At 46.0% G+C, this 18,196-nt stretch overlaps 1 protein-coding gene across 4 annotated transcripts in view; it reads right to left on the minus strand.

Moving 5' to 3' along the window:
- Positions 1-18,196, minus strand: part of PDS5B (PDS5 cohesin associated factor B) — a 254,198-nt gene that overhangs the window by 176,028 nt on the left and 59,974 nt on the right. For all 4 annotated transcript variants that reach the window (XM_075919194.1, XM_006134210.4, XM_006134209.4 and 1 more), the window contains exon 6: positions 16,027-16,153. In XM_075919194.1, the coding sequence (XP_075775309.1) occupies positions 16,027-16,153 (127 nt within the window). The remainder of the gene's footprint in view (positions 1-16,026; positions 16,154-18,196) is intronic.

Consider the following 18,196-nt stretch of genomic DNA (forward strand, 5'->3'; position numbering starts at 1 on the left):
CGCACTTTTGCTCCCCCTGATAAAGAAGCAGTGCAGGGGGAGGGAGGGAAGAGAGTAGTGACTCGACTAATCACTTACATCCCTACATAGAATATTTGCAATAAAAAAAAACTACTCAACTCCCCATATGAAAGGGCTATCTTCATATCAAGTAAAAAAAAACCCTCAGATTGTTCAGTATTGCCAGAGTCTACTTCATCTATTAAGAGTTTGTTTTTACCCTGTAATTAGTCTGTTTTTCCTGACTCCACATTTTCATATTAGTGTTTTGCTAATGTTTAAAATTCTATAGCATCTCATATTCACTATAAATGAAAATCACCTCACCTATTTCCACTTTTTGTAACATTGTGTTTGACATTTATTTTTAGATGAAGTAGCAGCCAGAGAACCCAACCAAGTTCATTATTCCATACATTACACAAAAAGTAGACACTGTCCCTGTCACAAAGAGCATATCATCTTAGAAATCTTTTGTTTTTGTCTTTTTGCAGGTCCTTAAAGAGGTACAAATTGAAGCAAGTCTTTATCACATAAAAGTACATTTTTCTTCCACTGATAGAAGACTATTGGGAATGTGGTAGAGTAGAGACAGTTGTCTCTAATTCTATATTAGTAAAAGATAAAATTGTACAATCTTGTTTATACTCGTCTACTCAAGAAAAATAATACTTCTAGTATACTCAGGATTAACATCTGATATTAATCATGTCACATCTCTCAATTTCCCTTATAATTTTAGTGAAATACTAGTCACAAAAAACCTATGTTTATAATCTATATGTTTAAAAAAGCCATCAAGAGATGTAATAATTCAAAGCTAGTGCAAAGAAGAGGAGGCATACTAAAAATGTAGAAAAGCCACTAGATACCAAGAACACTGCCAACTCTGCCTGATCTGCATTCTTAAACATATTACTGAACTTTAGAGTTTCAGAAATCAAAATTCCTCATATACAACAACTGACATTTCTGAAAACAGTACTTTTTTTTTAAAAGATAGAATTTATATTTTAATAAAGATGTGTATCATGAACAGCCATTGGCCAATGATTATTACTCATCTTTTCTTTTTGATTTCCTTCACTCTTGCCAGCTTTTTATAACCTTCACTTGTCATGTCATGTTTAAATATGAACCTTGTTCTCTATGGGGCAGAGAAGAGCTTTACAATTTTATGAAGCAGCTAACACATTGCTGGGTGTTTTAAAAGAGAATTATGTATAAATAAATTTTTCTTCACCTTTTTTCCATTACTTTGTCAAAAAAGACCTCTCAATGATATCTATCATATATACACATAAGCTAAGAATTACTTTAGAAACTAATTGTGGTTTCTAAAAGTTCACTCTCTCTCTTCCGGCACCCTTAGGACTTGACCAGTGCTGAACCATGTCTAACAGCATTACAAACATTTCCACTGCTTACTGAGCTCTTAGACATGGAGGGACAAATTAGAATTTAAAACAGCACAGAACATTGAGAGCCAGCACTGGTGGCTGTAAAAAAAAAAAAACAAAACAAAAAACAAAAAACAACCCCGCACACTGTGTGACCAGAGGAAACTTGGCCACACCCCTTGTAAGTGGACATCCGGCAAACTATAATCATGCCAGATCATGGATGTTACTGGACCAGAGAGGTTTAACCTGTATTATAATTCTATTTTTAGCTTCCCCACTTTGATTTCTCCCAAAATAAAATAAATTAGCTGTGCCCCATTTGAGAGGTTATGTTGTTTTCCTATCAAAACAGTTTCCCTCCTGGATGAGTGTTTCTACTGAAAAATTGCAGAATACAGCCAACAAATATGTACAAATTGCAGAACACAGTTTTTACTGTTTCAGTGCGTGCATGCACAATCTGGCCTGCATAGCATAAATACAGGGGGGCCTGAAGAACAATATACAAAAATGAAAGGAACAGAAAAAGATTTTGGAGCCCAGAGAATAAAAAGAACAGTTACTTACCTCGTAACTGTGATTCTTCAAGATGTGTTGCTCATGACCATTCCAATTAGGGGTGTGCATGCAGTGTGCACACGTCGTCGGAAGTTTTTCCCTCAGCAGTATCCTTAGGGCCAGCAGGGAGCCCCCTGGAGTGGCGCCAATATATATAGGCCCATATATACCCCTGCTGGCCCCCTCACCCACTCAGTTCCTTCTTACCAGAATATTCCAGAAAAAGGGCAGCGGCTGGGGATTTGGAATGGACACGAGCAACACATTTCAAAGAATCAGTTACGAGGTAAGTAACTGCTCTTTCTTCTTTGAGTGATTGCTCATGTGCATTCCAATTAGGTGACTCCAAAGCAGAACCTATGGAGGAGGGCCAGATGTTGAAGCTATAGAGGAGTGGAGGACCGCCCTGCACAGGGCAGCGTCTTCCCTGGCTTGATGGGTTAGCGCAGAGTGATTGGCGACAGTATGGACAGCGGACCATGTCGCGGCCCTGCAGATGTCCAGGATGGGAACCTGCACCATGAAAGCGGTGGAAGCTGCCACAGCTCTCGTGGAGTGCACTCTAATGGGTGGGGCAGGTACCCCCACTAGGAGGGCATAGCACTCCTTGACACAAGCAGTTATCCAGGAGGAGATCCACTACGAGGACACGGGTTAACCCTTGCCTGTTTGGCAATGACCACAAAGAGTTGCAGTGACTTTCTGAATGGTTTTGTCCTTGCTAAGTAAAAAGTTAACGCCCTGCACACATCTGAAGTGTGTAAAGCCTGTTCTTTCCCAGACGCATGTGGCTTGGGGTAAAAAAACGGCAGGAAAATGTCCTGGGAGGTGTGAAAGGAAGACACCACCTTAGGCAGAAAGGCCGGGTGGGGATGGAGCCTAACCTTGTCTTTAAAAACCAACATGTAGAGGGGATTCAAGATGAGCGCCCTGCGTTCGGATACCCACCAGGCGAGACACCTTATAGGAGGGAATACGTCACTAACAGTTTGAATGGGGGTCCCATAAGTTTGGAAAGGACCAGGTTTAGGTCCCACTAGGGAATGGGCTGGCGGACGTGTGGGTAGAGCCTGTCCAACCCTTTCAGAAACCTGTTGACCACTGGGTTAGCAAACAGTTTTCCCCCCTTCCCATGGGTGGAAGGTTGAAATAGCCGCCAAGCGAACCTTGATGGAGGAGGAAGAAAGGTTCTGGAGCCTGAGGTCCAACAGGGGTCCTGCAAACGACCTGCTCAGTTTGTCCTCCAGGATGTTTTGGGAGCCCAGGAGGTATGAGGCTGTCGGATGGATATCTGCCCCGATGCAAAGTTCCCACAGGTAATAATCGTCTCCAAGCACAGACGAAGGGAATGAGCCCCTCCTTGCTTGTTTATATACGCCACCGCTGTCGTGTTGTCCAATAGGATGAGAACAGACTTGCCCCTGAGGTGGGGAAGGAAAACCGCACAAGCCAGTCAGACTGCTCAGAGCTCCCTGATGTTGATATGCAGGGAGATCTCGTCGGCAAATCATATTCCTTGTGTGGAGGTCTCCCAAGTGGGCTCCCCAGCCGGTGCCCAACGTGCCCATGACGCATCGGGTAGACAATACCAGCCTGGAAAAAGGCACCCCTGCGGAGACTTCTGCCTGCACCAGTGCAGCGCGAGAAGGACGGGCATGGGGACCGTCACCACCCTGTCGCATGAATGGACGACCGGGTTGTGGGCTTCTGATAGCCACATCTGTAGCGGGCGCATGCGCAGCCTGGTGTGTTGCACTACATAAGTGAACAGGGCCATGAGACCCAGGAGGTCTCATGCAAGTCCGGGCGGTGGTCACTGGAAAGTTCTGGAGCTCCCTGACTGCCACCTGTATCGCGAGAAAATGGGAGTTGCGTAGGAAGGCTCTCGCTGAGGTAGAGTCCAGAGTGGCTCCCAGGAACTTTATTATCAGAGTGGGCGTTAGGGAAGACTTGTCCAGATTTAACAAAAGGCCTAGATTGTTGAAGAGTGTGCACACCACGGTGATGTGCATTTGCACCTGCGACTACAAGCCCCCTTTGAGAAGCCAGTCATCTAGACAGGGAAACACCTGGATACCCCTTTTCCAGAGTGCAACAGTTACCACCACCATGCGAAGACCAAAGGGGCCATGGAAATACCAAATGGGAGGGCTGTGCCCACAGTAAATGTAAGGAATTTGCAGTGGTTGGGGGCAATGGAAATGTGAAAGTAAGCTTCTTTTAAGTAGAGGGCAGCATACCAGTCTCCAGCAGTTAGTGAGGGAATTATGGATGCCAATGTTACCATTTTGAACTTTGCTTTGGCGAAGGAGTTGAGGGCTCTTAGGTCCAGGATGGGACACAGGCCCTCTTTGGCTTTCGAGACCAGAAAGTAGTGGTAATAAAACCCCCTCCACCTCTCCCCGCCCTCTGAGTTTTGGAGGAGGGAACGTGTTCTACCACCCTTATCATAAGGAGGTGTTGGACCTCCTCTTGAAGCAGAGGCTCATGAGATGGGTCCCTGAAAAGGGACGGGGTAGGGAATTCGGAAAGGGGAGGGGAGTGAAAACAGTCCCTTTCCACTATCTCAAGCACCCAGCGATCCGAAGCGACCAACTGTCAGGCTGGGGTAAAGTGGGATAAACGGTCCCGGAAGAGAAATGGGGAGACTGGAAGGTAGCCCTTGTAGGTCCTGTCAAAACCCCTGACGGGCACCATAGGGTTTGTTGGGGGGGCCCCTGGTTGTGATCAGGCATCGGGTGAGGGCGACGTCTGTCGTTCCTGCCGTTACCACTTCTGCTCCTACGGCAGGAGAAGTCAGTACGTGGACCCTGGAGAGGTGCTCTAGGAACATTCCTAATGGGGAAGGGGCTCTTCAGGGTAGTCAGGGTGTGCATGCCCAATGATTTTAGGGTAGCACGAGTGTCTTTGAGGCCGTGGAGCCTCCGATCAGTTTGCTCAGAAAAGAGCAAGGGGCCTTCAAAAGGGAGGTCTTGTATGGTATTCTGGAGCTCTGGGGGAACCCCAGAACCCTGTAAACAGGAACTGTGGCGTAAGACCGCCCCAGAGGCCATTACTTGGGCAGTAGCGTCTGCCACATCTAGAGCCACCTGGAGAGCCGCCCTGGAAATCCTTCTCCCCTCCTCGTGGAGAGCTTGGAATTCTGTGCGGGACTCTTGGGGGGGTAGGTCTGTGAATTTGTCCATCAAGGCCGAGGTGTTAAAACGCATACCGGGACAAGAGAACCTGTTGGTTTGCAATGCAGTACTGGATACCACCGGATGTATAGACTTTCCGGCGTAGCAGGTCAGTTTTCTTAGTCTCCCTGCTCTTAGGGACAATGGTGGGCTGACCTTGTCTCTCTGATTCATCGCTTGTACCTCAAGAGAGCCCCATGGAGGGTGGGAAAAAAGATGCTCATTACCCTCCTGGGGGACAAAGTATCTCCATTCGGCCCTGCTTATCCGCAAGGGGAATGGATGCGGGAGTTTGCCACAAGGCTTTGGCCACTGTTTTGTTAATCGGGAGGGCCACTCTCGAGGGGGCATCTGTGTGAAGGATGTCCACCGTGGAATCAGTCATCGGACACCCTATCCTTCCGGACTCCCAAACTTTGGGCCAGATGTCAGAGGAGGTCCTGGTGGGTCCTGCTGTCCACAGAAGGTGGCCACTGGGCTGGAGGTTGAGGAGGCCACGATTGCTGGAGCAGCAGTACCAGGACTGATTGTGTCCATTGTTGCTGCGATGGATGAGGCGGACTACGGTGCCAGGAGCAGTGCCGCGAATGGGAACAGTGCTGCGACTAGGACCAGGAGCCCCGAGAACACCAGGTGGATTCCACCTCAGAGTCAGACGTGTACCCCGAGGCGGACCCGAGAAGAGCCGAAGTAGACACCTGTGGAGCGGCTACATGCCTGGCCATAGATTCCAGCTTCCCACGGTGCCGAGGCGGCGGTGGTGGCATAGTGGTGTGGACATCCAGTGCAGAGGTAGGTGCTGGAATGGTGTGAGCCGGTGCATGGTACCACGGTGTATCCGGTGCTGCGTCCTGATGGGGCACAGTGGGCAGGGATGCATCGCTGGTTGGTGCCACAGGCGGTGCTAGTGGAGCCAGGAGGGGAGGGCAGTGGGCCCAAGCCTCCGGTGCCGTGGTCTCGGGCTGTTTCAACAGCTCGTGCCAGGACGTCCCCTGTTGACTGGAAGGCGCTGGAGTAGGGAGCGGTGAGGGGGAAGAGCCTATAAGCACACTTACCGCTTCTAAGGCCTCCGATGTGGAGGGTTCGGGAAAGTCCTCCAAAGAGCTCGGCTCCCTACACTGGGAGGAAGGTCCGCCCGATCTGGAAGGTCTGGGCTTGCTGGCGCCATGTGCCCCACTGCAGAGCGCAGAGGGCGCATGGCTAGCAGGGGACCACCCCCTGTTAGGCCTCCTCCTCGTCTGTGGTGCCAGAGACTGAGACTGGTGTCAAGGTCTCTGCGGTGCCGGTGAGGCACGGTGCAGGGGGGAGTCCCACACCAACGCCGGTACGCTTTGAGGACCCGGTGCCGACTCCAGCACCAGTACCAGTACCAGCCAGAGAGCCGCCTCCATAAGGATAATCTTAAGATGTGACTCTCTCATGCATTTTGTTCGTGGCTTGAACGCCTTGCAGATTTTGCAGGCTTCAGTGAGGTGCGTCTCTCCCAAGCACTTTAAACACGAGGAATGAGGATCGCCCCGGGGCATAGCCTTGTGGTACTTTTTGCAGAATAGGCACACCCTGCTGTGGGCGCACAGCACACTGCGGTGGGAAACAGCAACGAAAACAACAACGAACCACAAAAGTGTCTTTAACTTAACTATAGGTACTTAAGCTAACTGAAGAAACAGAGAACAATACTGAAGACAAATATCGCTAGATGAGCTGAGGGTTGTTCCAATGACTGTCACGGTGGTAAGAAGGAACTGAGCAGGTGAGGGAGCCAGCAGAGGTATCTATGAGCCGATATATTGGTGCCACTCCAGGGGGCTTCCCGCTGGCCTGAAGGGTACTGCTGAGGGAAAAACTTCTGACAATGCACGCACGTTGCGTGCACACACCTAATTGCAATGTACATGAGCAATCACTTGAACCATATTTATATATTAGAAGTTTTTATATTTTAAAATACCATTAGTGCAGCATAACCAGAATTCGCATTGGTGGTAGTCTATTGTAAACAAGGATCCATTATCTACATCTGTTTTAGGTTAATTACATTTGTTTTTCAGCAAATGTAATTAAAGCAGTGGTTAATATGCCAGAAGCAGTCAGATCTTTATTTACAGGGCTTGACAAATGCACTCGCCCACGGCGAGAAGATTTTATCAGCTGGCGAGTGCAGGGGCGGACTGGCCCGGAGGGCAGTTGTGACAGGCTGGCCAAAGCCCGCACTACGGCCGGAGTAGCTCCATCCGATCCGCCGGCTGGGCAGAGGAGTGGAGCGCCGCCAGGAAGGGGGAAGCGCAGTGATTCTCAGCGCCAGGCTGCCTGTGTGCAGCTCCAGCGCGAGGAGGGGGGCCGGAGGCGGGATGGCGGCAGACGCCAGGATGCTGGCATGACATGGCCCCACTGATTTTAAAGGGCTGCAGCAGCTCGGCTCTGGCTGCGTGGCCCTGGGAGCTGGCTGCGGTGCAGCCAGGACCGACCCACCGGCTCCAGTCCTGCCATGGCCCCAAGCCCCTCGTTGGTGAGAGACAGCTCCTGGCAAACCACCCAGCTCGCTGTACCCGCCCCACGCCGCTGTGTCTCCGTTCCGCCCATTCCTCACGCCACCTCTGCTCCACTGCACCCTGTACCCCAGACTCCCTGCTCTCCCTCTTCCCTATGACTCTCTGGCTCTGCGCCGCCCTTGCACCCTGCTCCCCTCTGATTCCTGCCCCCAGCTCTGTGCTGCCCATTCCCTGCACTGCACCGATCCCTCTGCCCCTCCCATTCCCCTCATCCCATTCCACGTGCCTCACCGCACCGTGCATCCCTCTGGCTCTGCGCCTCCCATTCCCCACGCCACCCCTGTAGTCCCGTCCCCCCCCACACACACACTGTTCCCTGCACCCCTCTGGTTCTATGCTGTCCCTGCACCCTGTTTCCCCTGTGGTTTGGGAGTGAGGGGTGCTTGTCCATAGGGAGGGGCTGGACAAGCCAGGGAAAAGGCTGCTATGAACCAGCAGTAAGTGAAAGGGGGAGTTCACTTGAAGCACCTTTGCCTTTATGGAAAAAGACAAATGAAAATGTTATTTGCTATTTATAGGGCTAAAATGCCAGGACGAAAATAAAAAACCAAAAACCTCATTGCAAAATGCAAACGTGTAAAAGACAACAAGAAGGGGGGGGGGGAGATGCGGCCAAAAATGTTTTGCTTGGAGCAGCAAAAAACCTGGAGCTGGCCCTGGGGGAGGGGAAGGGGCTGGGCTGTGGAGAGGAAAAATATGGGGAAGGGGCTTGTGCGGAGCAGAAGAAGCAGAAGCAGAAGAAGCAGCAGCAGAAGAAAGGGGAAGGCACCAAGGGACAGGGGTGCAGGAGAGACAAATGCCAGGGGGCCAAGTGCAGACAATGAGATAAAGGGCAGGAGGAGAGGTGTCAGTGGGAGGGAAGACAGGGTGATGCTGGGAAAGGTAAGAGTAAGGGCACTGGGGGCTAGAGGGGTGAGGGGGAGGTGCTGGGAGAAGGCTAGAAAGAAGGGGTGGGCATAAGGAAGGCAGAGATGGAGCAAGGCATGTGAGAGGGCACAGAGGCATGAGGAACGGGGGCAGAGGGTGGTGAGGGGGTGGGCATCAGGGAAAAAGAGCAAAGGGGGCAGGGGCAGTGAGGAAAGGGGGAGGCACCAGGCGGGTGCAGGTGCCAGGGAAGCCTGGGGGTGAAGCAGAAGGGCAGACACCTACAGGAGAGGGAGCATCCCCAGAGGAGAGAGGCAGGGCAGGTGTGTAGAGGGAGGTGTTAGGAGAGGGGAGGAGGATCAGATCAGAGTAGGGCTACTGGAGGAGTGGGCACAGGGAGGAGAGAAGGGCTGGTGGAGGGGGCAGGACTCTGGAAGGCTGAGGGCAGTGAGAAGGGCAGGAGTCAGGACAGCAGAGGAGGGTGAGGGGTTGGGGGACAACAGGCACCAGGGGAGCTGATGGAGCAAGGGGAGGAGACATGGCAGCAGAGGGAAAAGGTAGAGGTTTATAAGATATTAATAACTTATTAGTAATTATTATTCTTATTAGGAATTTATGCTATTAAAAAAAAACACTTTCTGGGGGTGGGAGGCGAGTCCCTTTTTTGTATGGCGAGTAGGGTTTTCCAGAATTTGTCGAGCCCTGTTTATTTATAACTCAATGGTAACAACCAAATATGGTTTTTTTTTAATTCGCTAATGTAGATACACAGCCTTAGAAAAAGAAAAGTAGCAACAGAAAAGACTCAATATCCCAATTCTTCAAGGAATCCTCCACCTCATACTCAATGGCCAAACACTGCATTGGCCAACATCCCAACATTCACTGTGAGAGCTTCCCAAGCAAAACTAAGAAGCCTTGCACGGTATGTCCACTAATTATTTATCTCTCTTGTTTTAGAAATTACAATCCCTCAAATGGAACAAGCACGAATCATAATATGGCAAAGAATGTAAGGTACACTCTATGCCCTGTAAATATACTCATCTGTTGTGATAGCATTCGAGACCCTTCAAAAATTAACAATAAATAGGTGACCACATAATGTTCTATTGAGAAATATCTTACAAATCCTACATATAGTCTAGAGCCATGGTGTCTAACATGCTAGCCATATATAGCTATTTGGCTGGTTGAGTGCGGCTAGTTCACTACAGCAGTAGCCACTAAGTTTACTATAGTGGCTACTGCTTCATAACTGGTTGGACACCAGTTGGGCCACAGGCCATAAAGTTTGAGAACCACTGATATACACTACATATCTCAAAGAACATCAGTTATTTTAAGTTAAGAAATTGCTTCTTCATTGTGAAGTCAACATGGCACCACTCATGAACATTGAAAAGCAGTTGAAAGATGCAGATGGATAGCAAAGCCTTATAATATGTTTACATAATAGCCGAGAAGATGTTCTTGAGCGTGGGTAGACAAACTCTACACAAGATAGTATGCTAAAAATAACTGTAGCCAGGGGTAGTGGCTCAGGTTACTCAGATAGGGGGTACTGAGTATGTAATCCAGAGGGTACAGGCTAGTTTGTACACCAGAACAATGTAGCCTGAGTTGCACCTGTGTGATCCTTGGCTGCAGTGTCATTTCAGCCCACTACCTCTGTTGGTGCTAATGCATCCATCTACCCAAATGTCAAACACACTCCCACCTGCAGTGTAGACATGCCCATAGACTGCTCTGCCAAATTTTTAGTTGCCTGCCCAATGTTTTGTGAAAATGTGAACAGAAGCACTTGCACCTCCCTTACAAATTTCTACAACATGCACATTATTAAAAAGCTAGGGGTTTTGTAGAGTGTGCTCTAACTATTAACAGAGGATCCCAACCTGCAAGCTGACAGCATTATTAAATACATCTCTAAATCAAATTTGAAAATGTATCAAAGAATTTGGAAGACAGAGGTGTCATCAGATGCCTAAATGGGCCACACACAGAATGCCACAGTCAGGACAGACTGCATGAAATAGGGTAGAGAATCCCCAAAACTGGTGGTTAACTCTAAAATTAGATTCACTAAGCCAGTACAAGTAACCAAACACATTCCAGCCCTTGTTTGTGTGGAACCCAAACAAGTCTAATATAGCAAAGGGTTACTGGCACTTCTATACACCAGAGTCAAAATTCTACCAAACCCAAGAGATTGGACACTTACCTTTAGGTGAATACAAAACAAAAATTTTAGCCTAATATCATAATGTCAGGGAATCTTTAGTAATTAAATCTAAGATTTATTATTACAAGGAAAAGAAAGAAGAGAATTATATTAAAAGATCAATATAGCTACAAATGACTCTGAAGTCCTGAGGTCAGTTTCACAGCACAGCTGGCCAGGCTGCTAATTCGTAAGTATTTCAGGAATTAATTCAAAAGGTTATAGCACAATAAGCAGTTCAGGTAAAGAGTCTGAGATTTTGCCAGAGAATTCCCAGGTAATCCAAGTAAACTACTTAAGAGATCTTGATCTTACGGCTTAAATATTCTCTGCTAAGTTTAAACAGACCTGAGATGAGAGGATCAGGAATGAGGTTTCTCTTTTATACATCTCAAGCAGGCTGACAAACCTACTCAAAAATATTACAGTAAAGCTCTCCAAGAAAGAGGAAATGGCAATGCAGATAGATTAACTTCAAAGCAAGATCTGTAAGCTATTTCCCATGCACAGGTAAACTAGTTACCAGTTAATTGCATTACAGGCAGTCCCCGGGTTATGTACAAGATAGGGACTGTAGGTTTGTTCTTAAGTTGAATTTGTATGTAAGTCGGAACTGGTACATATTGTAGGGGAAACTCTAGCCAAACATTTCTCCAGAGCTCAGTTTTATTCTCCCATACCTCACTTCCCTCAGTCCTTTATTCTCAAGCTGAGGTGTCTGCTGAGAAAAGCTGCTCTGCGTCTCCCTGGTCTGCTGGGGTGGGGGGGGGGGGGCGCTAGCTTCGCGTCTCCCTGGTCTACTGTGGGGAAGCAGCTAGTGCGGGGTTGCCTCACCCTGTTTGTAAGTAGGGATCCGATGTAAGTCGGATCCATGTAACCTGGGGACTGTCTGTATATAAATAACTGTACTCCATTATAACAGATAGATTGACGTTATTGATAAGAACAGATTGACGTTTTACTACTATTACTTTCCTACAGCATGTGACATCTTTGATCTTGACATTAACTCAACATAATCACAATACATAACAAGACAATTAAGCCATGAAAATCAATTAGCACTTATAAACTAATTTGGTTAAATTGTTAAATCTCTAACTAAGTACAAGTAAACAGACAAATATACTTAACATCCACCCTTGATTTCTATTACAGTACTGAAATTGAACGAGTCAGACTTAATGATGCTAACATTTCTTTGATACCATGTAAGTGGATTGTCTTCATTACAATTGCAGTTTCTCTTGCTAAGCTGTTATGGGTCATACACAGGTTGGCTGATCTGACAGTATCACAAGAGCGTAAATGATTTAGCTCCATCCAGAAACCAGGCATAAAGCTCTAGCTCAATCTAAATATTGCAGTCTCTTTTTCATCTTAAAAGCATGAGTTTCTGCACAAAATATTGATAAACTAATTGATTATTTAACACAATCTTAGGCAGGAAATTAAAAGAGGCCTTAACAAAACACTATCTCTATGAAAGATCACATATGGAGAAACACAAGCATTAATTTCACCCCCACTCTACATGCAGAAGTATTTGCTACAAAAATAATCTTTTTGTGGACAAAACTTATCAGATACCTAGCTATAAGCTCTTTTTTCACTCAATAGAATATTCAGCTCTTTAAGTGTAGGAGGATAATTCATAGGTGAAAATATATCAGTTAGCTCTTCATTGAATTCTGTTAGAAATAGGATGAAAAAATATATTTAAAAGATCATCAATGTAGGATGATAGGAGATATTGGAGCCAATTCAACCACGTGACAGGGTTCACAGGGTTAAAAAAAGAGCTACATAGATTGATGGAGGTTAGGTCCATCAATGGCTATTAGCCAGGATGGGTAGGAATGATGTCCCTAACCTCTGTTTCTCTGGAGGTGGGTGACAGGAGAGGGATCACATGAGGATTACCTGTTGTGATCCCTCCCTCTGGGGCATCTGGTATTGGTCACTGTCAGCAAATAGGATAATTAACTAGATGGACCTTTGGTCTGACCCAATATGGCTGTTCTTATGTTCTAGGAGGATGACAACTGAAAGGATTTTAAGAATAAAAGGCAATTAAAATAAAGAGTATCAGCCTGAAAAAAGTCCAGTTCAAGAATTGCCCCTTTGGTTTGTGATAGCAAGTCACGAATCAGAAAAAAGATCAGTGAATATACTGACAAGCTCAGTAGTACCAGAAAGTAATATTGCCTGAACCATGCAGGTACAATAAAAATCATGGAAGCTAAATATTGCTGAATATTTAATTTCATTAAAATTCTTAGAATCATCAGAATTGGAGATTAAGCAATGAAGGCTTACATATCACAACAACACATCAGTTACCAAGCTTGGACTGATCTCTGCCCTGAAGAAATTCTTCTGACACTTTGGTATGTGGCAAATATATGATACTCACCCCATTTCTAGACTATCCAAAGAGACAAAAGATCTCTTCAGAGACCATCCATGGTTTGATGCAAACTGCTTGTTTAATAGGTCTGTGTAAATGTTTAGTAGAGCTGGCAGATGAACTGCTTCTCATGCTGTATACACGCACCCTCAAAACTGTATTTAAGACAATTGTTGATGCCCGGTCCTGTCCAGAGTAACCAGGACACCAGCCCCAAGCCTCCCACCCCCAAGCACCCTTTAGGGAAGACGGGGATTAGGGGGCTGAAGCACCCCCATTCGTACAGGAATATTGCTGTCTGTTCCCCTTTGTCAAGGAGCAGGGGAAAAGTGCACAGTTTGCTGCATTCCTCACTGTGGCTGGGAAGTGTAGAGGGTAGATCAACCTGGACCTGCCCCATAGCAGCTGGGGATATGATATAAGATACTTGGGACCCCTGTTCAGATATGGGGAACACAGGGTGATGAATAGGATCTCATTATTTCTATGGTGTGATAGATTTGAGTGAGCTTCCATTTGTCAGGCTGCCTAACCTCATAATTACCTCATAGTTGGGACATATCACTGTGTCCCAATTTGGCGCACAACTTCAAGGAATGAGATGGTGGAGGAGAGCAGGTTGGGAGTGGGGGGGAAGGGGGAAAATGGACATGAATCACAAAACTGATGACTCCAGGATGCCCTCACTTATGCGGACAGCTACCCTAACAGCCTGTGAGCTTCCCATGAACTAATCAGACATTTACAGTAATAGCTATTTTTAAATGTTGCTTGCGCCAAAACTTGTATTAACTGTATTAATCATAATTATTATGATCATGCCTGTGAAGGAGTGTACTATGCTTTTCTGGGTTAACCAAGAGCTTGTACTGTGGATATAATGAGGTACCCTGCTCCACTTAAGACTGCCTTTATTTATGCAGTAAGAACTAGCTGGAGGTGGGGGATGGAGATTGGAAGATACATAAGTAGCATAGCCAGCTACCTGACAGCCAACCTTATCAGATAGAAGGGCTTTAGTCTTGGAGGTCTGAGCGTGATTCTTGTGGTAAAGAGCCTGCTGAGATAACTGATCGGATAAATTTACCCTAATTCTAAAAACAGCTGTTAAAAGTGAAAGAAGGTTCACCAACTGGCATAATGGCCTGTAATATAAAATTGTTTAGGAAGAGATGTAAGGAAACTGACAATTTAAACAGAAGGAGTTTTACCAATACCACTCACAAACTGTGTTATAGTTAGGACTGGTAAACAAGAAAAGCAGAGGACCAGAAATCAATAATCCAAAACTGATGTGACTATTGAGATATATTGAAATTATACACCTGAAGCTGTCTTGTGTTAGGCTCACCGAGTTCAGGCCACTGGTATCTAAACTATGGTTTGAGGTTTGAGCTTGGGCTAGAGCCTAGACTCTGGGACACCACAGGAGGGAGGAACCTGGATTCCAGCCAAAGCCCATCTACACGACAAATAAACTTCTTCAATAGCCCGAGCTTCTGGAGCCAAGGTCAGTGGATATGGGTCTGGTCATGGGTGTTTAATTGCAGTGAAGACATACCCCGGCTGAGCAGTTAAGAGGACTGACAATTCCACCCAACACTCCCTTTTGGGATTTTTAAGAAGAGTTGGAAAAATTAGAAGAAAAAGCAGCTTCCCACCACCAACCCCCACAATAAGCTTCAGCATCATGGTTAGAGGCCTGCACAGATAGCCACATCCATGAATATAAATTTTGTATCTGAAGAGCTATAAGGAACCACAATGGCAAAAACAGCAGCATATTGGACTACTACTTGCAGAAACTAGGGATGTTAGCGCTTATCGGTTAACAGCCCCAGTTAACCATAACCTCCTCCCCCCTCCACCCCTCATGCTCTGCATTTAAAACTTGGACCAACAGGCTAGCTCAGTCCCACCCTGCCAATCCAAGTTTCAAATGAACAGCTCATGGGGAGCCAAATGCCACCTCACACTGCTGCCTCTGATACAGAGGCAGCAGCAGAGGGTGGCAGACAGGAGGCAGTCCATGAGGGGAGCAGGTTTAAAAACTAGAGGCAGCAGCATGGAGTGGGAGCAGCTCCTGTCCTCAGAGGCCCCGAGCTCCCCTCCGGACAGAGGCTACTCCATGGGATGTTGGAGAAACTCTGTCCTCAGGAAGCTCAAGTCCCCCAGCAGAGGGGGGCTAGTGCTGCAGAGCTGCCTTTGTCCACAGCAGGCCCAGGATCACTGTGGACAGAGTCTGCTCTGTAAGATGCTGGAGCAGCCTCTGTCGGTGAGGAGCAGCAAGAGGTGGTGGGGGAAGGGTGCATGTAGGATTAACTGATAAGCCCAGACTTATCACTTAATCATGTAGTCAACTACACATTGATATTCCCTAGTATGTTGTCAGTTCAAAGGCAAAAAATCATGACTTTGATTGGCTTTGACTGCTCTCCCTCCCCACCAATTTATGAAAGTGTTGTACTTGGGCCTGTTCACACATGTACAACTATAAAATCATAAATATCACCACAAATAAAATTAATAGACTCAACCTTGGTTTCAAGGGAAACATTTATTGCAAGGTTCTTAATACCCACAAACCACTTAAAGATGTCTCACAACTTTCAGACAAGGTCACGAAGAAAAATATTTACATTATGTCACTGTTAAAAACCAAAACATTTTCACTTCATGACCACCCAATGAAAACAATAAAGGGTCAATGAGTTTTACATAAAATTGAGTCATGAAGGCTAGACCAAGCAAGTTTAGTGAATTATCTCACAATTTACAGTGAATTTGATCAAGTTTCCATATGACCTAGCCATACATTTCAACTGCTATTAAGGCTTACCTTATGTGCTGGTACTAGATTAACTAAAACTGTATCCAACAGCTCTTGAGACACAGTATCTCCTTCACAAATGATAGAGCTCATCAGATCCACCATATGCATGTGTACTTTTTGATTATGACCATTGCTGAAATTAAAGGTAGAATTTCTTAGCATATATAAATATATTATATTACAAAATAAAGTACTACCCTAATCACAATACCAGATACAGTACTTTTTCAAAAGTAGAGCATAATTTCACTCTGAATAATCAAACTAGTTAATAGAGTCTATATAAAGGGTGGGCAGAACTCAGCCCACCAAGCATTTCTTTCTGGCCTGCCCACTTGATTAGCCAAGTGTACATACTTACAGCTAGCAGTCCATGTTCAGTTGTCCCTCCCCAACCTTACTCCACCTTGCAGCCCAGCTTCTCCCTTTTCTTGCTAGCTGTGCTGAATGGGGGAAGGGAGAGGGTAAAGGGAGAACGGAGTGCTGATGTTAGGGTGTCCCCATGTCCCTATCCCCAGTCTGTCCAGAGCAGGAGTCAGGGAGAGGAAGACAAACAGCAGGAGCAGCTCCAATCTGAAGCATGGATAGTAAGTGACTCAGAGTGCCTGACCTAAGAGGAAGTGCACTTTTTCTAAGATTTCAGTGCGCTCGCTCTCTCAAACCACCCACCCCCACCTATCTTTGCAAAGCAGGGAAAGACAAGAGTACGACAGCTTTCCCTGTCTTAAGGGACAAAACATGGCTTTTTTCTCCCTCTCCTCCTACCCTCTTCCCTTACCCCTTTCTCCCTTGCCTCTGCCTTTTAAATGTAGGAAGAGCCACCTGGCTCTACATTTAAAAGGCAAGAGCCACAGCGGGGTTAGCTCCCAGAGCAGGAGCCCTGCTTCCCTGGGAGCTAACCCCACTGTGGTTCTGTAGTTTCCCCCCTTATTGACTAACCAAGCAGTCGATGGGAATTCCATCAACTACTCGATTAACTGATTAAATGCTATTTAACATTCTTATATCAGATGAGCTGGCATGCGGTCACTGTCACATACACCCAGTCTGTGCCCCGCACAACCACACACTACACTCTCCCACTCTTTTTGCCAAACACAATCTGTTACAAAATCTGTCATACACACAGTGTCTCTTCCACACTCATGTACTCTCTTCCTCTCTGTAGGCCTCAGGCCCTCCCCTTCCACCCAAGGCTCCACCCCTTCCAAGGGCCCAGACGGTCAGTGACCACATACCAAAATTCATGAAGTAGCCCTCCTGTGAAAATTACTGCCCATCTCCTCTCCACATGCAGCTTTTCATTATAATGTTTCTCATACAGTTTGAACCTCGCTAGTCCAGCACCTTTGGGACCAGACGAGTGTCAAACCAGAGTTTGCCAGACCATGGGAGGTCAGTATTGTCTAGCAGCATTACCGACACTTCCACAGCTTACTGGGCTCTTTAAAGGCATTTAAGGTTAAATCAGAGTTAAACAACACTGAGAACCAGGACTGGTGGCTGTAAACAAATTTCATGGACAGTGGGAAGTTTGACCACACTCATGATAAGTGAATATCCAACTAACTAAAATCATGCCAGACAATAGATGGTGCCGGATCAGAGAAGTTCAACCTGTATTCTCTATAGAAGAGAAAAATCTGCACATCTGCACAGAGATAAAAATTATCTCCACCATCATAATATGAACTGTTACAATGTGAGAGTCTTACAATTGAAATTCTAAATAAATGTTATAAAGCACATGAAACAAAACACATAAAATAGATCAAACAAAAACATTAAATAATGCAGAAATAGTACAGAAATAAGCAAGGGGAAGAGTTCAGATAAAACATATCTGATTTACTTAGATTTACTAGTGTGTAGACTACTGAAGATATTCACATGATGTAAACTAACAGATCCTATCAACCCACAGAGCCCAAATTCACAGAGAGTCAACTCACTGCAGACAGTAAAATTCTCATTAACAGTAAGAGTGTCTTATACAAGTAACCAGAAAAGCAAGGTATTAAAATATAGAACAGAAAAACAAAGAATGACAAAATTGGGTCAATTAAAGGAGATATTAAAGGAGGTAAGAGAATATGTACATCCAAACTCAGAATTAAATACTTTTAATCTATTATCTACACCTTTTAATTTGAGACAAAAATTTTTACAGATTAAT

Source organism: Pelodiscus sinensis, chromosome 1, assembly GCF_049634645.1.
Source record: "Pelodiscus sinensis isolate JC-2024 chromosome 1, ASM4963464v1, whole genome shotgun sequence".
NCBI classification, from domain to species: Eukaryota; Metazoa; Chordata; order Testudines; family Trionychidae; genus Pelodiscus; species Pelodiscus sinensis.